The sequence below is a fragment of the Trachurus japonicus genome, chromosome 21 (assembly GCF_045865225.1).
Source record: "Trachurus japonicus isolate A0001 chromosome 21, Traja_1.0".
Classification (NCBI taxonomy): domain Eukaryota; kingdom Metazoa; phylum Chordata; class Actinopteri; order Carangiformes; family Carangidae; genus Trachurus; species Trachurus japonicus.
In genome coordinates, this window is record NC_140927.1 from 32,244,031 (window position 1) to 32,263,664 (window position 19,634).

General features: G+C 39.3%; 1 protein-coding gene across 1 annotated transcript in view; it reads left to right on the forward strand.

The window, feature by feature from the left end:
* Nucleotides 1-19,634, forward strand: part of kcnh3 (potassium voltage-gated channel, subfamily H (eag-related), member 3) — a 216,546-nt gene that overhangs the window by 158,856 nt on the left and 38,056 nt on the right. The window contains exons 4-7 of the mRNA XM_085765059.1: nucleotides 165-304; nucleotides 5,645-5,939; nucleotides 7,700-7,857; nucleotides 9,441-9,642. Coding sequence (XP_085621185.1) covers nucleotides 165-304; nucleotides 5,645-5,939; nucleotides 7,700-7,857; nucleotides 9,441-9,642 — 795 coding nt within the window. The remainder of the gene's footprint in view (nucleotides 1-164; nucleotides 305-5,644; nucleotides 5,940-7,699; nucleotides 7,858-9,440; nucleotides 9,643-19,634) is intronic.

Below are 19,634 nucleotides of genomic sequence, written 5' to 3' on the forward strand. Positions count from 1 at the left end.
GCTGAGAGAGAGATAAGATGGAAAACTACACTGAGATGGTTTTAAGTGTTATCTATCTGAAGCTTTAAAGCGACGTCTGTGTTACGGCTGTGAAAGAACTTGACTAAAACCTGACCTTTGACCTCTGGGTGCTGATTGGTCGATCTCTCCATCTCACTCCACAGACGAGGAGACGGGTCTGGAGGTGCATCAGGTGACTCGTCCTCCGGGCTTCAACACCAACCGGCGCCGCAGCCGGGCCGTCCTCTACCACCTGTCGGGACACCTGCAGAAACAAGACAAGAGCAAACTGAAGATCAACAATGTGAGTTGAATGAATCCACCTCAGTGAGAAGTCTGCACTGCAAAAACTCAAAATCTTACCAAGAATATTTGTCTTATTTCTAGTCAAAATGTCATTTCTAGTCAAAACAAATCTCATTATACCAAAAATATGTATATCTATACATTTACATACACAGTTATACATAAAAAGTAGCTTGTTTTTAGATACTTTTGACTCATTTAAAGTCTATTTTCACTTGAAATAAGTAGAAAAATCTGATAGTGGAGCAAGTTTTTCCTTCTTATTACAAGCACAAAAAACTTGCTTTCACTGGCAGATTTTTCTACTTATTTCAAGTGAAAATTAGATTGAAACAAGTGAAAATTATCTAAAAACAAGTTGATTTTTAGGTGATGAGTCTTATTTAAAGTGGAAAGAGATTAGTTTTGACTAGAAATGAGACATTTTGACAAGAAATAAGACAAATATTCTCTGAAAGATTTAGATTTTGGAGCCAGACAAACACACGAATGGCTTAGTTACGTTTCATCTCATATTCCTGCAGTAATCAGTTGTTTTGGTTGCCAGCGGATGTGCTGCTGCTCTGCCAGAACCAGGCCCAGCGAGTGCATCTCATGCAGTCATTATTTTTTATTTATTTATTTACTTGTTTATTTTTTACGTCTGAGACTTTTTGCACTGATGATGAGATTCGAGTCACAGAGGAAAGGACATGTTTTTCTGAAGGATAAATATAGTACAAATCAAACCTTAAAAGAAACAACAAACAGACGTTTCCAAGCTCCTGCAGACGGAGACGCTTTGATCCAGAAGGATTCTCAGCTCGTTCCAGAGGTTTGTTTAAAGGGATAGTTCACCCAAAATTGAAATTGCACTCATTATCTCCTCCCCCTCATGTGGACTAAGGGCTGGGAGAAGTTTCAGAGTCCTCCGTGGCTTCTCTGAGTTACAGGGGGTCTCGGCGTAGCAGTGCATGTCCATATAACGGTTGCAAATGGATACCAACTGTCTTCGTAACAAAAAGACACACCAAAAAACATCCAAATACCTCCATGCTGCTCGTATGTAATGTCCGTCTTGTATTGAAGCCCTGAAATGCGAAATTGCCCCGAAAAAAATTAAATAAGTCTATATTTCAAGCTTGTTCGAAGCTCCTCTTCCCGGTTCGTCCAAATTTGACGAACCAGGAAGAGGAGCTTCTGCTACAAACAAGCTTGAAATATAGACTTATTTAATTTTTTTCGGGACAATTTCGCATTTCAGGGCTTCAATTCAATCTTTTTGTTACGAAGACAATTGGTATCCATTTGCAACCGTTATATTGACATGCACTGCTACGCCGAGACCCCCTGTAAGAAAGAGAAGAAAAGCCACGGAGGACTCTGAAACTTCTCCCAGCCCTTAGTCCACATGGGGGTGAATAGATAATGAGTGAAATTTCAATTTTGGGTGAACTATCCCTTTAATGGTTTCTCAGGTTTCATCTGCACAGTCCGTCTCCGTCTGATCCTGGATTTTAGTTTTTTATTATGATACAATGCAACACCTCCACTCCAACGCAGCACAAAGACTCTGCTGCAGTGTCCAGTGTTGTGCTGTTGTGGTGTTTGTGGTGTGCGCTCGCTACGGGACAGTGGACAGCTCGTCCTGACAGATGGCGCCAAGGTCGTCCACTCAGTCCGGTTTGACTTTGGGATAAAAAAGAGCTCGACTGGACATTTTGCTGATGTCTGTGATTAAAAACACAAGAAGCCTGATCCACATTTACAGAAGGACTGTGTAGATTTAGAGATAATTATGATGTTCCATTTTCAATTTAAAAGAATAGTCCACCAAAAAATAAGGTTCAGTCATTAATGACTCACCCTCATGCTGATGAATACTCCAGAGTAGTTTTTTATTCCTCAAAGTGCATCTGGAGACCCAGGAGGCCGGTTTGTAGTCCAACCAAAACTTTATACCTATGAGAGTCAATAGCGTCCGACACAAAAACCTCCATAAAACTACACAAAAACCATTTAATATTCCTCCACACTGCTCGTCCACTGCAATCTAAGTGTCCTGAAGAGAGATAGTCCAGAATTTACTGGAAATGACGTCATTTAGGACTTTTTTTTACAGCCTAAACCGTCCTGTATAGAATTTGAATTTTTTGGTGAACTATTCCTTTAACCTATATTTTGACATGGAGGCCCATTGAGAGCGGGCTCTCTTTCTGAAGGACGCCCTGCTGAGATTATACAATACAGCAATGCATACAATAATGACAGAAATGTGAGGTACAAGGTATGAAAATTAAAATATAAAAGCAGACAAGACTAGAACCAGACTGAACACTTGGTACTGCAACGTAAAGTAGAGCTGTAAAAGCCTCAATTGAAAAGTTTCTCAAGTTTCAATGAGTGCTGTAATTTATTCCAACAGTATAACTACAGGGCATAAAAGGTGAAAGCTGTCTTTCCTAATTCAGTATTCATATAAGGGATGTGAAGTCTGATCTGAGACCGAGAGAGTGTATGGAGATTTAAAAGCGAAGGTAAATACGAAGGAAGCTTTCCGAGTAGGGCTTAATAGAAATAGATCAATACAAAACAGTGCTGCTCTCTGTGGGTGGCAAGAGAGGGCCAACACACTTTTATTCAAAGTGCAATGATGTAGAGTATGGGTCCCCAATAATAAAACAATGATAATTTACCTGCTTTCTGATTCCAAAAACTTAGAATTATTTATTTTTGAACATTAAAAAATGGCTGAAAAATAAAGAATATTGTGTAGTTTGACCTTTTAGTTGTAAAGGTTCAATCTGGAGTTTTGTTCCCAAAAATAAACGCATGTATTTTGGTCTTTTGCTTTGTTTTGTGGACGTTTCTGGGTGGAGAGCGAGAGAGTCTGTGTTTTCTCTCCAGCCAATGACGGAGCTCAGGTGAAGCTACGTGCAGCAGAGTAGGAGGCTCAGGGCTGCTAGCCGCACTAGCTGTCTCTGATGCTAACGAGTGCTAGCATGTCTCTCTCTCTCTCTCTCAGCAGCAGCAGTCAGGGCCGCAAAGAAAAAGAAATACAGTCTGAGTGAAGCGCTGGAGCCGCGGACCGATTCCCCCCCGTCACCGACAACTACACTGCAAAAACTCAAATATCTTACCAAGAATATTTGTCTTATTTCTAGTCAAAATGTCATTTCTAGTCAAAACAAATCTCATTCTACTTAAAATAAGACTCATCACATAAAAAATTAAAAAAAATCTGACAGTGGATCAAGTTTTTCTTTCTTATTACAAGCACAAAAAACCTGCTTTCACTGGCAGATTTTTCTACTTATTTCAAGTGAAAATTTGTTTGAAACAAGTGAAAATGATCTAAAAACAAGTTAATTTTTAGGTGATGAGTCTTATTTTAAGTGGAAAAAGATTAGTTTTGACTAGAAATGAGACATTTTGACAAGAAATAAGACAAATATTCTTGGAAAGATTGTGAGTTTTTGCAGTGTAAAGCCTCGACTGGTAACAAGTATGAGGGCCGTTGTGGTGAGCTAGCTCGATGCTAACTTCGGCTAGCGGTAGCGGTTAGCATCCGCTGCTAACACCGTCCTCACCACAACGGCATAACAACATAACACTGGAGGCCTCTGGTGTTGGTGACGGTCGGCTATCGGCCCACGGCTCCAACTCTTCACTCGGACTGTATTTCCTTTCCTTTGTTGTCATGACAACTGCACTGTCTGGGGCAGGAGGCTACACAGCTTAGCCCAAGAGGACAGGCCGAGTTTCAATGTTTTGTTTACAAACAAAACTCCAGACTCTACCTTTAAAGGGATAGTTCACCCAAAATTGAAATTTCACTCATTATCTACTTCCCCCTCATGTGGACTAAGGGCTGGGAGAAGTTTCAGAGTCCTCCGTGGCTTCTCTGAGTTACAGGGGGTCTTGTATTGAAGCCCCGAAATGCGAAATTGCCCCGAAAAAAATTAAATAAGTCTATATTTCAAGCTTGTTTGTAGTGGAAGCTCCTCTTCCCAGTTCGTCCAAATTTGACGAACCGGGAAGAGGAGCTTCGAGAAGCTTCCGCTACAAAACAAGCTTGAAATATAGACTTATTTAATTTTTTCGGGACAATTTCGCATTTCGGGGCTTCAATACAAGACGGGCATTACATACGAGCAGCATGGAGGTATTTGGATGTTTTTTGGTGTGTCTTTTTGTTACGAAGACAGTTGGTATCCATTTGCAACCGTTATATGGACATGCACTGCTACGCCGAGACCCCCTGTAACTCAGAGAAGCCACGGAGGACTCTGAAACTTCTCCCAGCCCTTAGTCCACATGAGGGGGAGGAGATAATGAGTGCAATTTAAATTTTGGGTGAACTATCCCCTTTAATGCTTGTAAATGAGCAGCTACCTCCTCTTCACCCCCTGTCAAAGTCTGAAGAAGACGCTGTTAGGAAACTTGACGACTTTAGAGTAAATGAGGAGATAAAATCAAGGTGATTGATTGGCGGCCGCTCTGTTCCCGCCCATTGAACCTCATCAGTCCAAAGCTGCATTAAGTTTATGAGTGAAATTAACAGTCTCCAGGTTGTTGTTTTTTAAAGTCTCCAGATAGCAGGAAGAATCAATCATTTAGTGTTGAGCAGGGTTCAGCTCGGTGTGAGTTTATGTGCGAACAGACACTTCACTGACTTTTTCTTTTCCACGGTTATAAAAAACATCATTTTCCCCACAACGTTTGACATGGTCGTCGTCTCTCATCTGTATTTATTTTATTTATTTATTTTCCACCGGCTCATTAAAACTCTGCAGTAAAACACACTGAGACAGAATTTACAGCTTCAAGTGGGGAAAAAAACTCCAAATGGCCTGTGAAAGATCTTTAGACTTTACACACACTGCAAAAACTCAATATCTTACCAAAAATATTTGTCTTATTTCTAGTCAAAACAAATCCCATTCTACTTAAAATAAGACTCATCACATAAAAAGTAGCTTGTTTCTAGACACTTTTTACTTCTTTCAAGCAGATTTTCACTTGAAATAAGTAGAAAAATCTGATAGTGGAGCAAGTTTTTCTTTCTTATTACGAGCACAAAAAACTTGCTTTCACGGGCAGATTTTTCTACTTATTTCAAGTGAAAATTAGTTTGAAACAAGTGAAAATGATCTAAAAACAAGATCGATTTTAGGTGATGAGTCTTATTTTAAGTGGAAACAGATTAGTTTTGACTAGAAATTAGACATTTTGACAAGAAAAAGGACAAATGTTCTTGGAGAGATTTTGAGTTTTTGCAGTGCACTTTGTCATTTCACCTGAAGGCATCAAGAGGTTCAAATAAGTGTGTGTTATTGTGTGTTATTGTGTGATGCAGAACATGTTCGGGGAGAAGCCTCCCATCCCAGAGTACAAGGTCGCAGCCATCCAGAAGTCTCGCTTCATCCTCCTGCACTACGGCACGTTCAAGGCCGGCTGGGATTGGTTGATTCTGCTGGCGACCTTCTACGTGGCCGTCACCGTGCCCTACAACGTGTGTTTCACGGTGGTGGGGGGGCGGGACGAAGGCAGCAGCAGCAGCAGCAGCAACAATAACAACAACAGCAGCAGCACGGCCCCCCGCAGCCCGCCCAGCGTCAGCGACATCCTGGTGGAGATCCTGTTCATTCTAGGTGAGACACACACACACACACACACACACACACACACACGATTCCTGTCAGTCGATCCGTCATCAATCAGAACTAACAGGTCGGCCTGGTGATCAATACATTCATCTATCAAACAGCTGAGGAGCCATCCATCAACATTTTAACAAATTGTCCCATTGCCATAATCCCTATAGTCATAGCAGTAGGTTCGTTACATTTAATTGTCGGTGCAAGCTGTTTTTTAGAACGGCGGAGCAGAGCCGTGAGCTGCTCAGAGCTACGCTACGGAGGCTCATTATGGGATTTCTTGGTTTCCCTCATCATCAAACTCATCAAATACACAATCCAACAACTCCACAACGCTCTGGTGGACAAGTTGTGAGCTGCACATTCACCACGCTATGAGATAATAACACAACGTAACCAGACAGAGTTGTTTTAGAGGGAAATACAGAGACTGCTTGATGAAAAATTTCCCTCTAAAACAACTCTGTCTGGTAACGTTGTGTTATTATCTCATAGTGATGTGACAGGTACATTAGTGAAATACAATGGGAGCGTAAAAAAATAATACAGTTTTTTATACAAATGCTCTTGTCATCATAGCAGAAATGTTAACATTAAAATCATCAAGGAATGGTTTCCAGATTCTTTCAAAGGCATTAGTTTTGTTTTGTAGTGCAGGAGACAGGTCAGAAAGTCCACGACCGAGGGGTTTTATCTGAAATCTAGAGCTGAAGAATATTTTCCATGGGACAAAATGTCATAACATTACACATTTCATTTCTGATAGATGTCAGTTACACGGTGGTGGTTATACTGTAAGGTTTTAAACGAACCCTTCACAGTTTAAATTTAAAGTCCAACAGACTGAAATACAAAAAAAAATCAAACGATTCAGAAGCTGAAATGTGTTAAAAAATAAAAAAAAACTATATTGATCTTTGGTCAGTTTGAAAGAGAAATCAATCAGTCTCAAATCTAAACCACCTTTTCTACAGTTTACAGGAAAATTGTACAACATCTATACAACACAACAATACATAGATACATAGATAGATATACCAACAGGCTACTTCTGATATAAAGTGTGAGGTAGAGATGTGCTTAGGTAAAGTGCTGGTTTATTTGTTTGTAGAATTATACTATTGTAGTTAAAGGGAAAGTTCAACATTTTGTCAAATTGGCCCATTGCCATAATCCCTATAGTCATAGCAGTAGGTTCGTTACCTTTAATTGTCGGTGCAAGCTATTTTTAGAACGGCGGAGCAGAGCCGTGAGCTGCTCAGAGCTACGCTACGGAGGCTCATTATGGGATTTCTTGGTTTCCCTCATCAAACTCATCAAATACACAATCCAACAACTCCACAACGCTCTGGTGGACAAGTTGTGAGCTGCACATTCACCACGCTATGAGATAATAACACAACGTTACCACACAGAGTTGTTTTAGAGGGAAATACAGAGACTGTTGATGAAAAACTGTCCCTGAAGGCAACACGCATCAGCGGTTTTGCATGAATTTACCTCTAAAACAACTAATGAAATGTAAATAACTCAGTACAGATAACAAAAATTAATAATAAAAAAAAGTGCACATTTTATTTTAGGAACGGAATCGAAGAAGAAGTAAAAAGTTGTCAGAAACATAAAAAGCAAAGTAAAGAACAGAAATACGTCCCAACACTGTTCAAGTCGTTTTTAAAGTTCCCTGTGTGTGATTGGTTTATGTGTCTGTGCTGCAGTTGTTTACCGTTGTTGTTGTTGTGGTCCTCTTGCAGACATTGTGCTGAACTTTCGAACCACCTTTGTGAGCACGTCGGGTCAGGTTGTGTACGACGCCCGCTCCATCTGCGTTCACTACGTCACCACCTGGCTGTTTGTCGACCTCATCGCCGCGCTGCCCTTCGACCTGCTCTACGCTTTCAACGTCAGCGTGGTGAGTCTCCGTCCTGTCTGTGTGTGTGTCTGTGTGTGTCAGGTCATCTCTGCACATGTGTGTGTTTGTGTTTACAGAAGAGTGTGTGCGACTTGCATGTGGACGTGATTGATTAGATCAACATTTCATCCAAACAGCTTCTCATCAGACAAACAGACGATGCTGCTGCTGCTGCTGCTGCTGCTGCTGCTACAGTCTCATCATGACTCTGTGTTTCATGCTCAGACGTTGAATCAATGGAAGAAAAACAAGAAGAATCAATAAATTAAAATGCACCTTGAAGGATTGTTTTAAAGGAGACATATTCTGCCCCTTTTTCACAAATTAAAATAGTTCCCAGGTGTCTTAAAGACATGTGTGTAACAAAATCCCCCAAGGATCAAACATCACAGCTCTCTCTGTTCAGAACGGCTGGTTTCAGTGCCTGTCCCTTTAAATGCAAATGAGCCACTAGCTGCTCACCAGGCCACGCCCCCTTCTACCGGTACCAGGTAGGGGTGGGATTATGCAAATTTGAAAATTAATGACATCATTGTCAGACAACTGACATAAAACCACATGGATTTTAACCTCAGGAGTCGGAAAATTACAGATTTTTTTGTCAGTTCTCACATTTTGGGGCCTGAAAGGCAAAACAAACATCTAAATATGTGTTAAAGAGCCTTCAAGAAGTGATAAATTAAAATTAAAGTGATAATTAAAGAGGAACTATGCAAGTCCAGTCGCTTTTCCGCTGGCCATGTGCATTTGTTTCCAACAACAAAGCCGCTGAGAAATAAATCCATGGAGCGGTGGATAAGGTTATTCATCATCTACCATGTAACAACTTTTTCTTTAAATTTTACCACTTTTTTAATTTATTTATTAATTTTTTTCCTTTTTTTTTTCTTTTTAGAAATGTAACCACTATTTCTAGATTTTTCTTGAGAAATTTTACCACTTTTTTCTAGAAAATATTTTACTTTTTTTAATAGAAATTTTACCACTTTTTCTAGATTTTTCTTTAACCTTTTTTTTTGAGAAATTTTACCAGTTTCTCCTAGAATTTCTTAAAAACTTTTTGAAAATTTTACCACTTTTTTGTATAAAATATTTTACTCTTTTTTTTTTTTTTTTTTTTTTTAGAAATCTTACCACTTTTTATTTAGTATTTCTTCCACAATTTTTTCAACAATATTTCCACAAATGTTTCCACAAATTGACGCCATTGGCCCTAATTTGAACATATACATTGACTGAAAAAGTAACGTTCTTCAGTCTCAGAACAAATATTTGTGTGGCGGTGTCGCCATGGAGACGAGGTCAGAGGCTCTGATCTTACAAGGTTTTCAGCCAAGAGATGCTCCATTCTCCCTGGAACTAGTTACTAGTCATTGATTTAACCAGCACAATTCCTCCAAATCTGTTTAATTAAGGTAAAAATGTTGAGTTAAGCTACAAAACCTGCATAGTTCCTCTTTAAAGAGCCTAACATGTCTCCTTTAAAGAGGGTTAGGGTCTGTGGGTGTGGTGCTGTGAGGCTGCAGCTGTGTGTGACCAGCTCAGGTGTGTGTCTGTGTGTGTGTGTGTCTGTGTGTGTGCAGTACTTCGGCGTGCACCTGTTGAAGACGGTGCGGCTGCTGCGGCTGCTGCGGCTGCTGCAGAAGTTGGAGCGCTACTCCCAGTACAGCGCGGTGGTGCTGACGCTGCTCATGTCCATGTTCGCGCTGCTGGCCCACTGGATGGCCTGCGTCTGGTACTTCATCGGCCGCAGGGAGATCGAGAGCCCCGGCTCCTGGGACATCGGTCAGTATCACACACACACACACACACACACACACACACACACAAGTACATGTACCCAACTACTGTGTAACTCTGAGGTAGTTCTACTTTATATGTGACTTCAACTTCACTGATTTTATCTAAAAGGTTTTAACCCTCTATGGTACGCTGCATTATGATGCCAGTGGGGAAAAAAATGTTTGGAGTGTTTTTATGTCTCAAAATAGACTAAATAAACATAATCTAAAGAAATTTTTTTAAATTATTTATTTTTGGGGGCAACATTGTACCATTACGGTTCATCTCTGTAGACTTTCACCTTCACTGGCCTCATCCTCATCCACATTCTCATTCTCATCTTCCTCATCATCATCATAATAGCCTGATGTTTACTTTAATGCATCCAAAATCACATTTATTAAGGATAAAAAACAAAATTATGATGAATTATATGTTTTTGAACATTATATTTACACCTAAACACACACTACCATAGTCTCATAATGCAATATTGATTCCATAATGGTCCACTGTCGCCTCAAGGCAACACTGCAATTTTCTATAATGGTACGTTGTTGCTTTCGGGCAACAGGTGCATTTTTAACAAGTTTCCATTATTTAATAAGTAAATAAAGTGCATGGAACTATTAAAAATTAAACTTTACTAATCTATTAGTGTAAATATTTTTTTTTCCAGATGAAAAAGGGCCAGGAAGTTACTGTATGTTTTCAGACCGTTTTAGTGGACCCTCAGGCAACATGGTACCATAACCCTTCACAGTTTAAATTCAAGTCCAACAGACTGAAATACTGTACAAAAAACAACTATATTGATCTTTGGTCAGTTTGAAAGAGAAATCAATCAGTCTCAAATCTAAACCACCTTTTCTACAGTTTTCAGGAAAATTGTAATATACAACATCTATACAACACAACAATACATAGATAGACATAGATAGATATTCCAACAGGCTACTTCTGATATAAAGTGTGAGGTAAAGATGTACTTAGGTAAAGTGCTGGTTTATTTGTTTGTAGAATTATACTATTGTAGTTAATAAAAGAAAAAAAACAACTATATTGATCTTTGGTTAGTTTGAAAGAGAAAACAGATTTTGTACAACAAAGTTTTTATTATAGCACATTTGAAATACTAACCCCTGTTGCCCCGTGTGCTCTACAAGATTCAAATTCAACATCATATTATATACAGTATATAATATAAAAATAACAAATAAAAACTATAAATAAAATCAAATTAAACACAATAAGAAGAGGAAAAAAGACACAATCACAAATATTTAAAACATAAAACAAAAAGTATTATTAAATCTGATGCTCAACCTCACATGTCAATGTAATAATAATAATAACATTTTGGTTCTGATACTTTTATTAAAGTAAAAATAAAAAAAAAACCTTTTTAATTAATGTTATTGCAATTTTATTTAAAGGGACAGTTCAACATTTAGTCAGATCGTCCTCTCACCATAATCCCTATAGTCGTAGCAGTAGGTTCATCACCTTTAACTATCGGTGCATGTTGTTTTGAGATCGGTGGAGCAGAGACGTGAGCTGCTCAGTGAACATAAAACTCATCAAATACACAATCCAACATCTCCACAACGCTCTGGTGGACAAGTTGTGACCTGCACATTCACCACGCTATGAGATAATAACACAACGTTACCACACAGAGTTGTTTTAGAGGGAAATTCATGCAAAACCGCTGATGCGCGTTGCCTTCAGGGACAGTTTTTCATCATCAGTCTCTGTATTTCCCTCTAAAACAACTCTGTGTGGTAACGTTGTGTTATTATCTCATAGCGTGGTGAATGTGCAGGTCACAACTTGTCCACCAGAGCGTTGTGGAGTTGTTGGATTGTGTATTTGATGAGTTTGACGAGGGACATTGTGTTCACTGAGCAGCTCACGTCTCTCTCTGTGTGTGTGTGTGTGTGTGTGTGTGTGTGTGTGTGTGGTTTAGAAGTGCAGCAGCTTAATGGCCGAGGAGCTTTTAGTGCTCAGCGTTTGATTTCACTTTAACTTTTTAATTGTTGCTCTAATGCATCGACTGTGGAGAAGGAGACGCCACAATGTCATTCTGGGGGCAAATGGAGCAAATCAACAACAGGGTCTGAATCAGAGTCAGAGGAAAACACACACACACACACACACAGTGGAGCTGCACACGTTTCTAAAAAAAACCTTCAGCAGCTGGAAGACGACACATCTCCTCTCCAGCCTCTGCAGACTGATGGCTGTAATTTTGTTTCCATAACAAGAGTAACCCCCCCCCCCCCCCTCCCCCCTCTGTCTCAGTTTTACAGCACGACCGATGCTTTTAATAAGATGCAGCTTTTGTTTGATATTCTTCCACAAACGTTTCTCAGGGGAGGAGCTGCAATCCTTGGGGCGACGTGAAACACACACACACACACAAACAGACAGACACACACACAGGGATCAGCATCAGTACCAGAGCTCCTCTCCTCCTCCCTTCCTCCTGTCTGTCGTTGCCAGAGTGACAGAAACAAACCGGTCGCTCCTCCGTCACGTCGCCTCTCTCCCTCAGTTTCCTGTTCAGACACATGACTGAGGAATCGAGCGGAGAACAAAGCAGCGGTCTGACCTTTGTACCGCGGCCGCGACCGAGTGTGATTAACAACAACACAGGTCTGAGATCAGCTGACAGACTGATCTGACCCGTCTGTCACCAGCAGCAGCAGCACAAACTGTTTCACTGCAAATTAAGTTTATTCGGTTCGATATCTGGATTTGCCCCTGAGGGTTTTCATATACTGTATGTCTGTAGAAATATTGGACATAACCTCACTACATTTGTCCTGTTTGTCCTCAGGAAGATGACAGATACAGAGAAATAAAATAAAAACCATTATGATGATTGGCAAATGAGACAAAGCAATAGGGAGTGCTGCACTGCAAAAACTCAAAATCTTACCAAGAATAGGCTATTTGTCTTATTTCTAGTTAAAATGTCATTTCTAGTCAAAACAAATCTCATTCTACTTAAAATAAGACTCATCGCATTAAAAATTAGCTTCTTTTTAGACACGCTTTACTCTTTCAAGCAGATTTTCACTTGAAATAAGTAGAAAAATCTGGAGCAAGTTTTTCTTTCTTATTACAAGCACAAAAAACTTGCTTTCATTGGACTAAAAACAAGTTAATTTTTAGGTGATGAGTCTTATTTTAAGTGAAAAGAGATTAGTTTTGACTAGAAATTAGACATTTTGACAAGAAATAAGATTTTGAGTTTTTGCAGTGTGAAGATTGTTGATCTCATTCTAACATTTCAGGCTTGTATATAAAATATAAATACAGTATATATCTGACCGGGTCTGTTACATTATCAAATATCATCAATATTCAATGTCTGTCTATAATCAATACATGTTGAAGAGTCAGAGATATCTGTGACTTTCTTATGTCTCTATCTGAATTGAACTAAATGTTATTAGTTTATGATCAGTTCTTCTACAGATACATGTGAAGTTACAGACACTGGTTCTTTCATAAAGTTTAATACAAAGTAAAAACTTTTTTTAAAGTTTCAGGAAAACCAAACCAAATACCAAATGCAGCAAAATATTTGTATACAACCTAAAATATACAAATAAAATGGTAATAATATACAAATAGATCCTATTTTATATTCATAAAAACACATGCAGTGGTTGTGTTTTGTTTTGTTTTGTTTTGTTCTCACTCTGGCTTTTTGGGCCTTTTCTACTTTCCACCACTGATCAATAATTCATCGTCGGTGGAGTCGCTTCCTCCTGGATCAGGACACGTACGGCGCGTTGTTGTCGTGACGACCGGAGCTTTTCTACCACGACCTTCCTGCCAGTCACAGATAAAACATAAACTCAGTTTATTTTTAATGTCCTCACATTGAAAATCAGAAGAAAACACACACACACCTCAGAAAGTTTCTTAAAGATGATGATGATGAATTAACTTATTTTGAATGAGTCTAAAATGAAAAAAAAAAACATATATTATTATTATGCAGTATATATAAAAAACAATATATAAGCATCATGAAATCATAATATGCACAAGTTCGAAAAAGGAGTCGGAAGAAGTAGAAGTATGCACTTTTTAAAAATTCCCACCCCATTCTACTCATCAAGGTTTATATCTATCTACTACATATTTAAACATATCTATATATATCCGTATCAATAAACATATCCATTAAAATCTATAAACATATATATGCTACATACATATCCATATCAACTTATAATATCCCATTTTTAGACATATTTATGTCTGTACTGTACTTTGCTTTATCTCTTGCTCCAAAGAAGAAAACCTTCAGCGTTTCTATGAATCTAATCATAAATCCAGTAAAACTGCAGCTGCTCTGAAAATGATCTGATATCTCGGTTTTAAACAGCTTTGAAAAGAAAAACATAATTTTCCTCAAGGACGAGTTTCAGTTCACTCAGACTGATGTTGTATTTACACACGTTTGTCTAGTTCAAACATGGAAGTAAAGTCAGAGCGTCGGTTCACTTCTCTGTTATTTTACATTTTTCATTTGGTTCGTCTCTTTAAACCTCAGACATCCTGCAAATATGTGAATATCAACGGCTGCATCTGTGGTTTTTAATCTGATGTGATAAAACTGTGGGTTTTTCTTGGGGACTATTTCCAGCGGTGGATTTATACACATTTATTTACAGTATTTATATGCATCTCTGGTGTAGATGGACGAGTGATGTGGGCTGCAGCTCGTGTCGGCTCTAATGAAGGAACATGAAACCCAGCGGCTCGTTCATGTGCCTTTAATATTTAATGCTGCTTTAATTGAAGCAGAGGAACGAGCCACAGACGCAGAGCTCAGAGCTCAGAGTTTAGTGTTTAGTATTTAGTATTTAGTGTTTAGTGTTTAGTGTTCGGTGCTGTTGATGGTTTATTGACAGCAACACAGAAGATGCAGCTGCTCTCGGTGTCACTGAGGTCCGAGGCAGAGAGACGTGCTTCTGTTGTTTGACTCTGAAGGACAGTCGGCTATTCACATGTGCTTTACTATGTGGAGGCCGTCAGCCGATTAACACACATACACACACACACACACACACACACATACACTCATACCTGAAAAGACTGATCTGAAAACAGTTGACCTCCTCACTGAGTGAATTTGTCTGAAACATGATGAGATCTGTTGTTAGAAACCTGATGGACATTCACACAAGGTCTCGTTCCCTGCAGTGACCTCTGGGTCGCAACGCAGCTATAGAACATCTAGCTCACATACAAACTCTATTGTCCTCGTACTGCGCTACATTACAACTGTAATGGCCCTTTACAGAACAAGCAGGACTCAAATGCACGACTCAGAAGCAAAATAAATGTATTCGAACAACAAAAGAAACAATCCAAGGAGGATGAAGAAGGCATAAACATAAAAACACTCACATTGAGGATCAAACATAGTCTAGACTTACACAAGACAAAGATACACAACACACAGGCACGTGACATGAATGAAAATAATACTATTCTGGATATAATGGTGTATTATAAATGAGTATAAATAACTGATTAATAAATGCATGTGCGTTAGATAAAGTGCTCATGGTGGAGATCTGCTGATTGGAGACGAGTTATAAAAACTGGACAGTTAATTGGATATGAAACATCGTATGTTAAAATCTGTCGCTCTCTGTTTCAGGTCTAAATTCACTAGTCAAACTTCACTAGTATTGAACTGAATAAAAGAAAGAATTGTTTGACTTTTCTCATGACATGTTGAGCTGTTAATGAGAAGAAGAGGAATAAGAGGAAGAAAGTTACAGGTTCCTTTAGATAAATAAGATTTAACCATTTGTCACAGTTATAAACAACGTATTTGAAGTAAAAACACACAACACACCGCTTGTCCTCCAACGTTCACTGTGCAGGTTAGTGTGTGTGTGTGAAGCCGATGGAGGCCAGATGATGAGAGCAGGTTGGAGATGTTTTGACTCCTCTGATCACTGGGGGTTAAATCAGCTGTAGATGGTCCAGAGAGGAGGACGGAGGTTCAGGACCAGGGACAGCTCCTCTGCTCCCTCTGCTTCAGTCTCAGCTTCAGCACCACGGACAGAGACAACAGCTGCTGTTCCCTCATTGTGGCTCCGTCCAGCTGTTTCTTTCCTCTGGACTCAACTTACACATCTGTCCAACAGTCATCATTTCATTTCATTTCATTTCATTTCATAACCTTTATTTAAACTCGGAGATATATTGAGGAGTAACCTCATTTACAATATAGCCGAGATGAAAACACAAAACACACAAGGACAGAAGACAAGACATTTGAAACATATATATAAACATAACAGAATACCAGAATATAAATTGAAACATAGTTAAAAGCAGGAGCAGTTAGAGGTAAAATAACATGTAGTTATGGCTTTAAATTGTCCCATTGATAAAAGTGAGGTAAGTTTCAAATGATTCTGCAGAGTGTTTCAATTGTAGGTGCACAGTAAGAGAAGCTGGTCTTTCCAAGTTCGGTGTTAACAGAGGGAACCTGCAGTGTGAGCCAGTCTTTTGAGCGTGTGCGATAGAGACCTGCATTGAAAGATACTAGTGAGTTAATATAAGATGGTAAGAGACCAGCTTTAAAAATAAACAAAATCCAGTGTCGATCACACCTGTTAGATAGTGAGGGCCATCCAACTTTGGAATACAGGTCACAGTGATGAGTGTTGTAGCTGTCGCCAGTAATGAACCTCAGGGCTGAATCATACAGTACAGTTATAGTAAAGTACAGTATTCAGTTATAGTGTAGTGATATAGTACCGTTATATTATGGTATAGTACAGTAATAGTACAATGTATTACAGTAGTACAGTGATAGTAGAGGTATCCACCACTTTCCGGAGAATGACGCTGGGTGTCGCCATGACACTCGATTCCACCGGAAAGATTAACTGGGCTAACCGTTAGCTGTTAGCCGTTAGCCGTTAGCAGTGTCTTAAATAACTCAATAAACGGTCCATGAAAAAAATATTTTTTCCAGCGGATATCCTAGTTCCAACATGACTGAGCTAACTGGAGTAGTTTCATGTCGTGTCCGACAACGGGACGGTTTTAACAGCTGACGTCCTGATGTTAGTTTGCTGCTGCTGTTAGCTTAGCTGTCAGCGGCAGCAAAGCTAACAACTACGATAACCATGACTAATTACAAAAACGTGCACACAGAAATAGTAATGTTTGTTCAATAATTTGTTTTATAGATTTAGCAAACATCAGATTTTGTCAAAACGGTTTTGGCAGCCCGGAGCCCCCACATTTGGTGCCTACACCGGTGGCTAACGCTACCAGCTAGCCGCTCGCTAGAATGCTACGGAGTGAAACCAAAGTTGAAAACCGACTTCCGTTGTGGTGTGACGCAATGGATCATGGGAAAATAAAGTGGTGGATAGCACAGTTATAGTACATAATAGTACAGTACAGTATGGTACAGTAATAGTACAGTGTATTACAGTAATAGTACTGTTGTAGTCCAGTATATCACAGTATAGTATGTACATAGTAGTACAATGATAATACAGAAAAGTTCAGTTCTAGCAATGTACAGTAATAATACAGTAGCCTATAGTAAAGGGTAACACTTTCTAATAAGTACACACTATGAAGCATTAGTTAAGCATTAATAAATACTGAATTCTTTCATTTATAACACATGAATACTCAGTATGTAGTTTATAAATAAAGTAAGTGCTTATCAATGCAGCTTAATGGGAGTATGGGATGGCAGACTGGTTCATGAGCAGTAATAGTACATCATCGTAGTAGCCTACAGTAATAATAGAGTAATAGTAGAATAACAGTAGAGTACAGTCAGTTCCCTCTCTGCTCCGTCCACAGTCTTGACCTTTCACTCACTACACACCAGAGTTTATTGTGTGTGTGTGTGTGTGTGTGTGTGTGTGTGTGTGTGTGTGTGTGTGTGTGTGTGTGTGTGTGTGTGTGTGTGTGTGTGTGAGAGGAGGGGTGGTGGGGGGGGGGTCTGAGGACGGAGCAACGGGACGTGAAGCTCACACGTGTTCATGTCTGAGTGTTTAAAGATGAAACTGTTTGATTTCTTCTTTGAAAAGGAAAATAATCTCATTTGCAGTAAAATCTTGTTCACCAATATGAATCTATCAGGTAATAAAGTCACATTATGTAACTTAGTTTCTCCCAAAAGCCATAGATTCACTGTTGTTTCCCTTGACTACTTATTATAAGTGCTTTTTCTTGTCATTGTAGTTTTCTATAAAGTGATTTCAGCTCAGTCACAAGATTAAAAACAAACCAACACAAGACAAAAAGCAGATAAAACGACAATAAAACAGGAAATAAACAGCAGATAACAGGCAGCAGGAGCAGCAGCAGTGTGGATGATGCATTAAAGAAGTTTAAAATATGAAATACTGCACAACAGAGCAGGTTTCTCCCATGTGCTCAGTGACAGTAACAGCCTCACATCGCTGAGGGATAATGGGATTAGTTAAAGGTGAAGAGGTGAAGCAGTGAGAACAGGTGAGCGTCTCATGTTCCCTCCTCTATGTAACTGAATCCAGATCGTTTAGTTGTTGTGTATAAATGAATGTATGAAGCGTCTGGAGCCAGAGATACATCCGTCCTCATCGTGCTGCAGGACTTTGCTGCAGTAGAACAGGTGGATTTCATCTCCAGCTCTTTAATAGAAACATATTAAAAACCAGTTTAATGGCGACTGAAGTGTTATTTAATCACAGGAGCCCAGAGCGACTCAATCAGCGCTCTGTAATGAGGAGACAGGAGCCGTTCGTTTACTCGCGCATGAAATCGCTTCGGTGTGTTTCCACCTTTATTATTATGAAGTGTTTCCCTGCAGACAGAGCAGAGCAGAGCAGAGGCTCCGTCCCTCCTGCACCAAAACTGACTGAATAAACCTTTAGTGTTGGTATTTATGGAGGGTTTGCTGCTCGTTGCTGCAGCTTCAGAATCAGAATCAGAATCAGAACTGGTTTATTGCCAAGAGCAGTAAAGGTCAGTTTACAGCACCAGGAGCTTGTCTTGGTGTCAGGTGCAAACATAAAGGTACCAAAAAATAGAATAGAATAAGAATTTAGAGAATTAAGAATTGGTATAGAGGCCGATGCAAACCTAAAAAGAATCTTAAAAAGACAGGTGCGTGTCCTCAGGACCATTTTCAAGCAGAGAAATCTCTGCTGAGGACCAAAATGTTGTTTCTTTTATAATAAAGTGTTTTGCAAGTGATTGGACAGTGTGTGGGAGAATTAAAGGGATGGTTCAACATTTTGGCAAATTGGCCCATTGCCATAATCCCTATAGTCGTAGCAGTAGGTTCGTTACCTTTAATTGTCGGTGCAAACTGTTTTTAGAACGGCGGAGCAGAGCCGTGAGCTGCTCAGAGCTACGCTACGGAGGCTCATTATGGGATTTCTTGGTTTCCCTTATCAAACTCATCAAATACACAATCCAACAACTCCACAACGCTCTGGTGGACAAGTTGTGACCTGCACATTCACCACGCTATGAGATAATAACACAACGTTACCACACAGAGTTGTTTTAGAGGGAAATTCATGCAAAACTGCTGATCCGCGTTGCCTTCAGGGACAGTTTTTCATCAAGCAGTCTCTGCATTTCCCTCTAAAACAACTCTGTGTGGTAACGTTGTGTTATTATCTCATAGCGTGGTGAATGTGCAGGTCACAACTTGTCCACGAAAGCGTTTTGGAGTTTTTGTATTTGTATTTGATGAGTTTGATGAGGGAAACCAAGAAATTCCTTTAGCCTCCATAGCGTAGCTTCCACTGACAATTAAAGGTAACGAACCTACTGCTATGACTATAACGATTATGGCAATGGGCCAATTTGCCAAAATGTTAAACTATCCCTTTAAGAATTAAAATAAAATAAAATAAAATGGAATGAATTCAAATATTCTAGTGCAAAAGATCTGCTTATATGCAAAAAAATAGAATAAGAAT